The 13896-nt window shown below is 42.6% G+C and overlaps 1 protein-coding gene across 1 annotated transcript in view; it reads left to right on the top strand.

Moving 5' to 3' along the window:
* The window catches only part of STAB2 (stabilin 2), a 144726-nt gene that overhangs the window by 8166 nt on the left and 122664 nt on the right, over positions 1 to 13896 (top strand). Inside the window, exons 4-5 of the mRNA XM_034987711.1 lie at positions 11462 to 11547; positions 12598 to 12664. Of these exons, the coding sequence (XP_034843602.1) occupies positions 11462 to 11547; positions 12598 to 12664 (153 nt within the window). The remainder of the gene's footprint in view (positions 1 to 11461; positions 11548 to 12597; positions 12665 to 13896) is intronic.

The following is a 13896-nucleotide window of genomic DNA, read 5'->3' as shown; positions in this document are numbered from 1 at the left end:
AAGAAAGAAAGAAAGAAAGAAAGAAAGAAAGAAAGAAAGAAAGAAAGAAAAAAGAAAGAAATGGGAGATCCTCCAAATGTCTTTCTAACTTCTCTTTTGATTGGCAAGTCCCTTTACCCTTCCAGTCAATGCCTGGGTTATGCTCCTTGTGCTGGAAAGGTCAAGGTTTGGGATTCAGGAAATCCTGGCTTTCTCTCTATTAACCTCTCTGTTTTCAGTTTCACCCCAGCATGTGAACACTGTGTGATTCTGAGTTTGTTACAATGGAATCAAGTGATTAACCCACCCTTCTAGATTTCAAGAACTTTTTAAGCACCAAATGTGGTCACAATTACATCGAGTCCTTATAGACATGCTGATATAATACAAAAGCTTTTAGATTTGCTTTTCTTTTTCTAACCCATGAAAACTAATCTGATGCTGTTATTGATCAGACCCCTGTAGAGAAGAAAAGGTTTTGTCCAAAATACAGCAACAAAAGTCAGTATGTGTAACATCAGGAATGACGGTCCACAGCTCAAAGAGCAAAAGGACACTAGTCCTGCTCCCACGTTTGGCTTGACTCTAGTCCCATCATTGGGCAGTTTACTTGCTGCCATGCCTCAGCTTCCTTAGCTGTCAGATGGGGGTCCAAAGTCTTACTTTACAAAACTGTAGCACAGATTTTAAAACATTCATGTAGATGAAAAGTACTTGACAGAGAGACACTGAAAAAACACTTTAATGATGTTTTAGGAGTAAATGAATGAGTGAACAACAGTCAAAACAGACCTCTGACAGTGAAAGCCAAATAAAGTGACATTCTCTTTTGAGCCCTTCTTAAACATGAACAGACAGACAGGATTCAAAATCTTCAATGGGCTTCATGCCATTGCAATATGCTATGCACGAATGGGGCGAGGCTCCTGTCTTCCATCCAGTGTGTATGGTTCTTTGAAGGCTCACACATTCCCTTCTGCTAGGTTTTGAGGCCGGAGAAGCAAAGTATGTGAAAAGCAGGGGCTGGATGGTCTTTCTACTGTCCTCTTGTTGGAGCAAAAGGATGTGTCCCTTTATCTTCATCTTCCAAACATACCAAATGTCTCCAAAGGCTTCCTTCCTTTTGCTCAGGAAAGAGATAAATGTTCTACTTAGCCGTATATTTCACCTCTCGTATTTTGTGGTGATGACAAGTGAGATCTTGCCTATCGCTTTACATTTCCGCAAGGATAAGGCCATTTCAGAGCTGCTGACGTGTGTCCATATGTCTTTCTGATGAACCACAAGCTTTGGAATGGCCTTCTTTCCAAGGCCAGCGTGGCATCCGATTCCTTTTCAGTGCGTCAACAAATACATTCATACTCAATACCCCTGGGTTACTTTTTAAATTGTTTTAAAAATGCCTCATTCCAATTAGAAAATAACTCTGATCAATTAAAAAAAAAAAAAACCAGAAAACACAAAAAAAGCACAATGAGAAAAAAAATGCTCATCATCTTCTAAAATTAAGAATAAAGCATGGATTCTCACTTGGAGAAAAAAAAATATGTCATCCTGACATAAAAAGGTGTTTCTACCCCAGATTTAATTCGCTTCTCCCTCATTAAAAATTATACTGCTTTATCAGATCAGCACACAGCAGTCTTTACTAATTAGCACACAAACATATTTTTAACATTGAAATGATCACATTTGAAAAACCGATATCCTACTTGAGAGGAAATCAATTTTTTTTTTAATTTGGGCATTCCAGTTCTCTTGATTTCACCACAAATGTTAACTGATTTTTGCAAACAACTCAAAGTAATGGAAAAAGAATGTGGGCAAAGGGGTTATACAGAACCTGGATCACAGCCAAAACAATCTGATTATTTCAAAGGGAAATGGTCTTGATGCTTCTTTTTGAGGTTGGTGTCATCAAATTCTGCACATGTATTTTTTTTTTTTTGTACCGTATTATTTATGTTTCCAGATCTCTTTCTTTCCTGTTGTACGTTTCTTGCCATTCACTGCACAGGTCGCAAATAACAGACTTCTGTGGACTTGAAACCGGTCTTATAGGCATGTTCCTCTTGGCTTTGAGTGAGAAATAAAGCTGAGTTCACCTGAGGAACCTAATTCACATCGGTTTCCCAGGGAGACAATTTCAACCAAACTCTAAGTGAAATACCAAGACAAAGTCTCTGCCCAGCACCGTGAGCCAAACTTTTCAACAATGGTGGTAGCGTGAAGCAGGCACCTCTAGAGTTCCCTGGGAGATAAAGTTACAAGGAGGTCTTTGGCGTCTTGCTGCAGGGGAAGTTTATTATCTTCCTTTAAAGAAACAGAACGGCTGATGATTTGCTGACAGCTTATAACGGGTAAGCCTCCTGCGTGAGGAAAGTCACAATGCAAGAAGAGACCACCAGGGTAGCAGTAACTAAAGGGAAATGGGATAATGACCTGGAATCGCTTTATCAGCTACTTGAGCCTCACAATGCGTCAGAAATGTGCCCTGATAGCAAATTCTGTAATATCTTTTCGAGCACGGTTGCTGAGAACGTCAATTTTACCATCTTTCTTCTTAATGGGGGTCTGAGGTGATAGAAAGTGATTTGAGAAGCAGGACTAAAATTCACACTTTTGCTTTAAAAGTTTTATCTAAAAACTGAACAAGTCATTTCATAGATTTCAAACTTAAACCATTCAATTTAGGACATAAAATGAGAACTCTTTGTGCCCCCACACTCCTGCTATCTTTTTCCCAAAGTTCCTTCCGCGGTTGGCCAACTCCTAAAAAATCAAGCATTTATGGAGCACCGACTCTATGCTGCTCATAATCACATATCTGATAGGTCCAGTGCCTGCGCCCAAGGGGCTCACAGATTAATATAAGAAAGAGACACAAAAGCAGATGAGGAAAAATAATCATACCTGAGAGCCCAGCAGAGGACCTGGGGATTTTGAGGAGTTTTGCAGCTTGCCCAAAGGCAGCCAGACTAGGAGACAAGCCTGTCTTGCTGCATAGTCCTGGCTCTAACCCGCTACTTTTCCCTGCTTCCCCAAATAACTGCTGGTTTTGCCAAGTCAACTGCTGGCAAGGCGACCTGCCCCTCTCTAGCCTACTTCTAGAAAACTTGCTTCCACCAGCAGCCAGATGCCCATCACTGCCTGGAATCGATTCCATGACACCTGAGCTCCCCCTAGTTCTACCCTTTAGCTGAGAGGCCATGGGGTTTTACAGTAAGATGGCACCAGACCCTGAAGTCCCATTGGCCTCCTGCCCCAGCCTTCACCACGCTCTGGTTCTGGGACCCGCTTTGTAGGGCTATCAGATTTAGCAAATAGAGGACACCCAGTTAAATCAATTGCAAATAAACAACAAATATGCATACAGTAGTTAGGGCATACTTGTTCTAAAAAGTATTCATTGTTTTATCTGCAATTCAAATTTAACTGGCATCCTATATTCTATCTGGTAAACCTGTCCTTCAGCCTCGGTTTTCTCATTTACAGAATGGAAATAATGATGCCAATAGGCCTACATCCAAAGGTTGTGCTGAGGTTTAAGTGAGCTTGTACCTACAGAGTACTTAGGATGTTCCTGAAAGGTGGCAGGTATTCAGAATATGCCAGTTACCATTTCCATCTTTTGTGGTCCAGGGGGTGTGTCTAGGTTTGGTTTTATATTCTAAGGTACTGATCGTATATGCTCTGGCTTAGTGGTTAAGGACTCAAAATCTTGAGTCAAGCCTGATTGCAGTGTCCGTTCTAAGACTTGCCAACCGTGTGATCTTGGGCAAGTTACTTACTTCTCTGGGCCTCAGTTTTCTTATCTATAACCTGGGGATGATGATGATGATGATGACGTTAACAACAGTCATGCCTTCCTCAGTTGTTGGGAGAATAAGACCATGCATATAAAGTGCTTAGCAATAGTAAATGCTTGACAAATTCTATCCATCTGTCATAGAGCTGATAACCAAGTCACAGTGCCAGCAGCCTGGGGAGGGCTTTCTTGTGCATCTCGTTATTTATGTAGCTTATGGCCCCTTAGATCAACTATTTTTCTTCCCACAATTGTCTGCCCTTCTGTGGACCCCATGGGTTACCTGGATGCCTCAAAGCAAAGGCCTGCCTTTCAAGGATATGGGGAAGATAAGCCATCAGTCTGTTTGGGCTGCTATAACCAAATACCATAGCAACAGACATTTATTTCTCACAGTTCTGGGGGCTAGAAAGTCCAAGATCAAGATGCTACAGATTCAGTTCCTGTTGAGGCTCTTCTCCCTGGCTCACAGATGACCACCTCCTCACTGTGTCCCCATATGAGAGAGAGAGAACACTCACTCTGGTCCCTCTTTCTCTTCTTATAAGGACATGAATCCCATCATGGGGTCCCTACCCTCATGATTTCATCTAAACCTTATGACCTCCCCAAAGCCCCACCTCCAAATGCCATCTTGTCAGAACTTAGGACTTTAGCATATGAATTTGGGGAGGCACAGACATTCAGTCCATTAACAGTAAGTATTCACCTTGGCCTTTAGCCCACTGGGTCACAAGAGAGAAGCCTGGGCCAGGATGAAGCACCTGCTAAGAGAAAGACTTCCCTCCCTTGCAGAATATGTGCTGTTGAGGCTCAGGAAGATTCCCAGAAGACAGCAAATTAAGACCCAACCAGTAGATGCCTTTACCCTTAATACAGCCCCAGGCAGATACCCAACGACCCTTGAATAAAGCAGACCACTCATTTCAATGAGAAGTATGCATTGGGACACCTCTTCAGAAATAAGTCTAAAGCACTGAAGCTGGACTCACCAGCCCCTTCCTGCCTACAGCAAGAGGAACGAAGGCCCCTTTTCTGTTCAGGCTAAATCTCATTTCACTTTCTTGTGAAAATACAAAGAGAAAACATTAGCATCTTTGAAAATAATTGTAGGCATTCAACAAATCTTGAATTAATTACTTAATTAAATGAAAGGCTTGTAAAATAATTTTAAGCTAGCCCTACAGAGAAGCACAATTCTGAGCCTTTAAAATCAGACAGAGCTGGGTGGAATCCTTGTCTCCCAGTCTGATGGCCATGTGACCTTGTTAATGGTCCTCTCTCTGCCTCAGTGTCCTCTTAGGTAAAATGGGGATTGTAACACTTCATAGACTAAAGAGTAATAGTTCATAGTTGTGAAGATAACACATGTGATGTCCTTGGCGTTCCACTCAAGGTTTAGACTGCTAATAATAATAATAATAATAAAAAGAACAACACAAAAAGGAAACAAAAACAAGTCAAGTTGGTCCTTTTAAGGCCAACATCTGGCTCGTGAAGGTGTTCAGTAACAGTTTACCAAAGGGTGGCCCTGAAGAAATGCTTCCTGAACAATGGTGTTCTGGAACTGCACTAAAGTATTTGAACAAAAAGGCTCAGAGATTGAAAGTCAGAAGCTGAATGACTTACCATGTGCTTAAAAATAGCCCTTCCCGATTCTAGTGTCTTGCTTTGTTTTCCTTTCCGGTCAGTATAATTATAGAAAAGGTCATCTCTGAGGTCTAACCAGAAGTCATGTTTCATTAATTATTGACAAGGACACTGACCACCTTTCCCAAACCTATCAGGAAGGCACATGCTCAGCTAATGGATTGTTCTCATTTATTCTTAATTTATAATTTCCGTACAGTAAACCCACCCTTTTCAGTGTGCAGCTGTATCAGTTCTGACAAGCCTCTTTTGTGTAAACACCCCCACCGTTAACTTAGAAAAGAGTTATTGCATCCCCCCCAAATTCCCTTTGCTCTCATGCCCCCCCATCTCCCACCCCCTGGCATTCACTGATCTGTTTTCTGTGCCTATAATTCTACCTTCATGTCATATGATTGGAATGATACCGTGTGTGCCTTTTGAGTCTGGCTTCTTCCACTTAGCATAATGCTTCGAGATTTGTCTGTGTTGCTATATGTGTCTGTAGTTCATTCTTTTCTAATGCTTCATAGAGTGCCGTGACGTGGCAGCAACCAATCAATCCATTCACCAGCTGGAAGATGTTTGGGTTTGTTTCCAGTTTGGTACAACTAAGAATAAAGTCATTGTGGACATTCATGCACAGATTTTTGTGTGTACCTACATTTGATTTCACCTGGGGAAAACTACCTAGCAGTTGGAATCCTGGGGGCACCTGGGTGGCTCAGTCAGTTAGGCTCTTGGGTTCAGCTCAAGTCAGATCTCAGGATCATGAGATTGAGCTCTGGGTCAGGCTCCACGCTCAGCTGAGAGTCTGCTTGAGATTCTCTCCCTTTCCCTCCCCTTTTGCCTCCCCCACAGCTCGTGCTTGCACTCGCACTCTCTCTCTCTCAAATAAATAAATAAATAAAATCTTAAAAAAAAAAGTGGGAGTCCTGTCCAATGTATGTTTAACTTTGTAAGAAACTGCCAAGCTGTTTTCCGATGTGTACGCATCGTTTTTTTTTTTTTTTCATTCCTACCAACAACGTGTGAGAGATCAAATTGTTTGGCATCCTTGCTAGCAGTTGATATAATCAGAACTCTAAAAAAATTTGCCATTGTGTGCAGTGGCATTCATTGCAGTCATTTTAATTTGCATTTTTTCATGTGCTTATTTGCTATTCATGTATCTTTCAAGTTATTGTTTCTGGAACACTGAGAGTTCTTTAAATGTTTGACATACAAGTCCTTTATGTGATACATGCTTTGTAAATATTTCTTCACAGTCTGTGGCTTGTCTTTTCTCTCTCTTACACTAACTTTTGATGAACAAATGTTTTTAATTTTGATGAGGACAAATATGTTGATTTTTCTTTGATAAATAGTGTTTTTTGTATCATATCTAGAAATCTTTGCCTACCCTAATATCACAAAGATTTTCTTTTATTTATCTTCTTCTAGAAGCTCTATAATTTTAGGTATCCACGGTGAGTTAATTTTTGTATATGATTTGAGGTATAGATCAAGGTTCTTTTTTTATATATAGATACCTAATAATTCCAGCATCATTTCTTAAAAAGGCTATCCTCTCCCCATTGGACTGCCTTTAGACTGTTGTAGAAAATCTATTGACCATCATCTATGTGCAGGTCTATTTCTGGACTCTCTATTCTGCTCCAGTGATCTGTATGTATATCCCTTCACCATACCACCCTGTCATGATTACTATAGCTTCACACTAAGTCTTGAAATACTGGCAACGTACATTCTCCAGCTTGGTCATTTTCAAAATTATCTTAGTTATTCTAGTTTCTCTGTTTTTCCATGTAAAATTTAGAATCAGTTTGCCAATATCTACCAAGAAGTCCTGCTAGAATTTTAACTGCAATTACATTGAATCTGTAAGTCAGTTTAGAGAGAAGTAACATCTTAAAGTATTGAATCTTTTAACCCATAACCACATATATCTCTCTGTTTATATAAAACTTCTTTTATTTTGTTTGTCAATGTTTAATCAGTTTTAGCTTACAGATTTTACACGAATTTTATTATGCTCATACCTAAGTTTTTCATGGTTTTTGGTACTATTTTTAATGGTATATTTTCATTTCAATTACCAGTTGTTTACTAGTTTATAGAAATACAATTGATTTTTTTATATTGCTCTTATATCCTGAGAACTTATTATATTCACGTATTAGATCTAGTAACTTTTGGGGGATTCTTTTGACTTTTCTCTGTAGACAATCATGTTATCTAAGAATGGAGACAATTTTATTTCTTCCTTTCCAATATGTATGCACTTTATGTATTTTTCTTAACTTTATTGCACTTGTCATGATGTATTATCTGTTTCGTATATCATTGGATTCGGTTGGCTACAAATTTGTTTTAGAATTTTTTTAATCTTTGCCTTAGATTTTTAAAAGAATTTTTGTATCTATGTTGATTAGAGATGCTGGTCTGCAGTTTCCTTTTCTTATAAGTATTTGTTAGGCTTGGGAATCAGAGTAAGAACGCTCTCCATATAGAAGGAGCTGGGAAGTATTCTCTCTCCCTCAATTTCTCGGAAGAGCTTTTGTGTAACTGCTATGATTTCTTCCTTAAATATGAGGTATATGCACCAGGGAAGTCATGTGGGATGGAGTTTTCTTTGTAGGAGGGATTTTAAGTTCAAGTTCAATTTCTCAGATAAAAAGATGCAGGTCTGACTCCTGAATAAGAAAGAGAACCAAGGGAGGTTAGATTGGAAAAGTCTTAGACTAACGTGTAGTTCTAAGAACATTGGGTAAAGCTGGTGGGGAGCACCCCAGCCAAAGTCACCCGACAGAGGAGTCCTCCATCTTGCAGGAATGGGCCTGCTCTGGTACCCATCCTGGTATCCCTGCCATGCTCAGGCACTGGCTAGAAATAGATGTGGGAAGTGTGACCTCATGAACAGGATGGTTGCTAACAGGGAAATTATGCTCCCACAGTGCACATCTGAGAGGTACAATTTTCATAGCGACTCTACCTGGAGAAGGACCTCGGGAATCCGCCTTTGTAAAAATCCCTCCTCCCCTACCTCCTTCCCCAGGTGCTTAGAAACAGCTGGTCCAGTGAATCACCTTCAGAAGAACACCTGCTTAAATTTTTTAAAAGAAGGGCTTGCTAACTGTGTCCTAAGGAAAATGAGGCCCAGACTTCTTAGACATAGCCTCAACTCTTGGGAACTGGGATGGGAGATCCTCCCTAATTCTTCTGTGACCAGCCTTTGGCCTATAATTATAATTATATTCTTAGTAGATGGCTTTGCCTTGTTTTCTGCTCTATATGTTATCACAAGGCAAAGGCCGAGCAGAAGGGACACCCAGAGGACGGAAGAGTCATATCTGCCTCAGAGGAGGGTCCAGGAGAGCATGTTTGAATGGGGGGAAAGGTACAAGCAAGGTGTGGAGGGAAGCGTATGTCTGGGTAGTGGGATGGACAAAAGAAATGGGAGATGGGAGAGGAGGTGGTCCAATTCAGGGAGCAAGCTACCGAGCAGAATGCGAGTATGGGAGACTGGGATTCTGGCATCATTGCCTGCAGAATAAAAATGCCTGGGAGAGCATTTCTGCAAGGTGGTGCTGATTGCTTAGTCCCAGGGCTGGGGAGGCCCTGTGTTCTTCTGAGGCAGCCCACAAGACAAGCTACCAGTCCCTCAGAGAGCACCTTGCACGCCTAGTCATATAGAGAGACACAGTGACCAAAAGAGGGAAACTGTGGCAGAGCTGTTACCCCTCTATCTTCCTGGTTCTGCCCAGAGGTGAGCCTGCTTCCCAAAATACCATCTCAGCCCAAGAAGGGCCTAATATCAAAAGGAAATAGAAGAAGAGCCATTGGATAGTCAACAATCTATGGAAACCCTCTCATCAGCACCCCTTGCTCAGCATTGTTAATGCAAGTGTTTCAGTTGGATTTCAGATGAACTTCAAAGTGTGTACCTCATACCTGCTTGATTAGGCCCTCTCCGTCCTCTTCATCCCCACGTCTCACTGCTCTTTTTAGGATAAAGACCACAATCTTTAACAAGGCCCTTCTTTAATGATCCAACTGTTGCCCCCTATTGAGACCAGATCTAAGTCAACTGGGCCACTGAGGGTTAGGTTGTTTGGGGTTAATTGGTAACTTCCAGTAAGTGGATTGAGGAAAGCTCTTCTCCCATTAGCCTCATCCCAGTTTGCAAACCAGTATTTATCTGATTGTCTGTTAATCCATGACTTTCTCCCCACTGGACTGGTAGGACCATGGAAATAAGGAACCAGGTCTATGTGCTCACTTTGTACACCCAGGACCTTACAGAGTCCTGATTCAAACAGATGCTTAATAATGCATTTCCTATTTTCACCTATTATAGCACAATCTGAAAGAACAGAAACTGGAGAGGATGAGGAGTATCCACTCTAAATAATAACAACCATTGATTGAGCACCTAATATTTCCAGCCCCTACTGCAACCTGCCAGGAAGACACTTGAACTGAATCTCAGAGCCATGCATTAATTTTCCCAAAAGGGGACAGATAGCAAAGAGTTGTATTGGGGCTCAAACCCAGGAGATGCTGATTGCGGAGTCTGGACTCTTTCACGACACTATTGCGTCTCAGGTAGCCACTGCCCCAGCTGATGAGAGCGGCCCAAACTAACATATTAGTTTTCAAGGTGCTTTATAAATATTAGCTACATGTCAGTGTGTCTTCTCCTTTGCTTCCCTCATAAACATTTCTGTTATCTGTGCTGTGACTCTGGGCTGCAGCAGTGCATGATGAGTATATAGCATAGCAATGAACAGTGTTTAAGTGTGGTAGACTCTGGAGCACCTGCCAGGGTTTGAACCCTGGCTCCAACATTGTTGTGGGATGGAAGACCACAGACTCAAAATGTGTCATCTAGACTCTGTAAGTCACCAACATTCTGCCTGCAGGGAAGAGGGGAACCAGAGAGAACACCATCCACAGGTGTGGAACTCGACTCTCTCACCTCCCCATACCCACAAGTATAAATGTTCTTTTAAAGAACTAGCCTAGTAACTCAAATGAGCCGTCGGGGTCTCTTCGGGAGAACTGGTTCTCTCTGTGATTAGAAATCTCTTTTTCCAAGAACTGTTTTTCATTTTCTATGGGTGCTGATTTCTTGGAAGATATATGGCACAGGGGATCTTTGTCGATGGGGGTAGGAGAGGAGGGAGGTCCGACAAGTGGACACTTCTGGTAGAGGAGGAGGGAGTCCCTCATTACCCCTGGCCAGCTGGATGGCTTTGGGCAAGTCACTCTACTCTTCTGTGCCTCCGTTTCCTTATCTAGAAAATGGGGCTAAAAATAGGACTTAACTTCAGGGGCTTGCATTGAGTAGTATATGAGTGCATCCTTTATTATTATCTAGAATTCCGTATCATTCGCTATTTTGTGGAAGGCATTTGTCTTGCTAACTTTAATTTGGGATAATATTTGATCCTGCCTCATTCACACAAACTCTCCTACCAAGCCTTTAAAACCCCAGCTTGAATGACTCCTCCTCAGGATATCTCCCAGACTTCTCATGGCACTTCAATAGCTCCCTTCTCTGGGCTCCCTGGGGCATTTTGTTCCACAGCACTGCGGAAGAAGCCCAGCTATAGAGTAATGCTGAGAGATGAACTGAAGTCCCAGCTTTGCAAATTATAAAGTGTGAAACCTTGGGCAAGTTACATGGCCTCTCTGAACTTCAGTCTCTTCATCTGCTAACCAGGACCCATAACAACATCTCAGGATTTCAGTGGGAATAACTTAATTAGAAAAATATAAAGTATAAAAATTAAAAAGTGTAAAGTATAGCAAATGCTCAAGAAACGGTAGACAGTCCAAAGCCTTCTAGGACAGCACCTGACTATACTGTGATTCACTCGCCTTCCCCACGTAACCCTGGGTGAGGTCGGCAGGGTCTTTAATCATTTCTTATCCCTGGCAGCTAGCACACTACCTGGCCCCTAGGAGATGCTCAGTGCATCCTTGCAAAATGCTGTGTGCAGGCATGAATGAATGAATCTGAGCCCTCTGATTCCCTAGAGTGTCCGGGAGGCGCAAGCTTCCCCTGCAGCGGTAGGGGCAGTTGTGCGGAAGGCATGGAAGGAAACGGAAGTTGCTCCTGCCAGGTAAGCTCACAGACATGTTCTCCTTCCCCCTCTCCGTACCTGTCGTCCCTCCTTAAACACATATACACTAGGTGGAATCTCTAAGAAGTAGCACTGTTAGTAAAAAGAGTATACAATCTGCGACAAAATGACCTCTTAGGGGCTGGAGACCTTTGAGAGAGTCAGTTCCCCGCTCAGCCTTAAGTACATCCTTCTGTAAAATGGGTTTGATAAAAAAAAAAAAATACCTGTATCATTACATTTGTTGAAATAGTGCAATGAGATCATATATGTGAAACTATTTCGTGAAACTCTACAGGGCTGTAGAAATTACTGGGTTTTTTTCCTGTTAAGAATCACTACCATGAGCAGACTACTCTGTGGTCACTGGTTCTGCCAAGTGAAGAACGTCTATTGTTATCCCATGAAAGTGACTTTTTGTGAGTTTCAAACCTTTGATAATTTAAATACAAAGAAATCCTTCTGAAAGGGATGGAGCTCAATTGTCTTCAGAAATGCAAAACTGAAAGAGCGTTCATTTTACTCCTAAGTAAAATTACATGTGACTGTTAGCACTTGCCCTCTGTTTGTATCTTTGGACTGACAAAGCAGCCCCCTTCTGAGGAGCTCCAGACTCTTGGTGGAAAATGACGCAGGGTTAATGTATGCATTGTAACACAAAAACAGCCGAGTATAAAGGCAGAAGTAGGAAGAAGGAGCTTCAGGGAAGGACGGAAGGAAGATACAGTTGAGAAACAAATGCTGACCAGACCATCAGTTAGAAATCCCAGGGCAGGGGCGCCTGGGTGGCTCAGTCGTTAAGCGTCTGCCTTCGGCTCAGGTCATGATCCCAGGGTCCTGGGATCGAGCCCCGCATCGGGCTCCCTGCTCAGCGGGAAGCCTGTTTCTCCCTCTCCCACTCCCCCTGCTTGTGTTCCCTCTCTCGCTGTGTCTCTCTCTGTCACATAAATAAATAAAATCTTTATAAAAAAAAAAAGAAAGAAAGAAATCCCAGGGCTTCCTGGAACGGCGACCACTTGGGTCTCACACCATCTACTTGGTTTTCTACAGGACGGGTTTGGGGGAACAGCTTGCGAAACCTGTGCTGACAACTTGTTCGGGCCCAGCTGCTCAGCAGGTACGTCTGATTGTTGCATAATCAGATGCATTTGTAAGGGCTGAAAGTAAAACCTGGCTTCGGCAGCTGAAGACCGCAGAAAGGCTATTCCTTGTAGGGGAAACACCAAAGAGTTACACAGAACTAAGTCTACACAGGCAAAACAGAGTTGACAACACATGTAGTCTTTGAAAAAGAGAGACCGTGTTCTCTGTGGTTTCCAGCACCCGCAGTCAGCTGCTCACCAGTAATGCTTTCTGGCAAACTTGGCAGCATACGCTTCCCTCTCTCCAGGCTCCAGGATCCAATATCCACCTGTTGTTTGCCCTTGAGGTCTTTCTGGGTCCTGGTCTCAGCATAGACCTTCTTCCCAGGGGCCTCTTCTTCCATGATAGGGCCAACCATGTTCTGTTCCTTCCTTTCAGAAGTTCTCAAACACCTGAGCGGATCAGGGATTGTTGGCTCCATTTTGCAGATTAAACAAACAAACAAATTGACACCGGCTTGTCCATTCTCTTGGCTCCCCCAGGAGTAGACCGTGAAGCAAGGATTTCAGTATGGGTAGCATATTTGGCAGGTAACCCCAGAAACACTAAGAAAATGACGTAGGGAAAATAAAGGGCGTGTTATCAAGCCAGAGACCGTGTAGATGATTAGAGCTTAATGCCCTGGGGAGCTGGGCATTACTGTAGAACATTCCTCTTGGAGTCATCCTAGCAGAGGGGAGCGGGAACCACAGTTTGGTAGGCAGAGTGAGGACCTCCCCAAAATGTCCACATCCTAATCCCTTGGACCTAGGAATATATTACCTTATATGGCAAGGAGAATTCAGGTTGCAGATGGAATTCAGGTTGATAATCATCTGACCTTAAAATAAAGAGATTATCCTGGATTATCGGGGTGGGCCTACTGTACCCAAAGGTCCTTAAAAGTGGAGGAGGAATGCAGAAGATACCGTGTCAGAGTGATGAGATATGAGGAAGAATCCCCCAGCCTTTACTGGCTTTGAAAATGAAAGGAGCCACAAACCAAGCAATGTGGGCAGCCTCTAGAAGCCAGAAAAGACAACGAGCTGATTCCAGATGCCAGTGAGCACTCGGGCAGAGCAGCCTTCCTAGAAAGGGCTCACAGGATACTGGAAGTTGGCTGGAAGGCAGGGAATCGTAAGGCCTAGAGCATGTGGGGAGTAGGGGAAGTGTCTGCCAGATTCACAGTCTCCCAGAAAGGATATGTCAGGTGACCTTTCTCCAGTA

The sequence above is a fragment of the Mirounga leonina genome, unplaced genomic scaffold (genome assembly GCF_011800145.1).
Source record: "Mirounga leonina isolate KUSES-001 unplaced genomic scaffold, KU_Mleo_1.0 Mir_418, whole genome shotgun sequence".
Lineage (NCBI taxonomy): Eukaryota > Metazoa > Chordata > Mammalia > Carnivora > Phocidae > Mirounga > Mirounga leonina.
The sequence above is the reverse complement of the archived record's forward strand: the minus strand, read 5'-3'. Positions and strand labels throughout refer to the sequence as shown.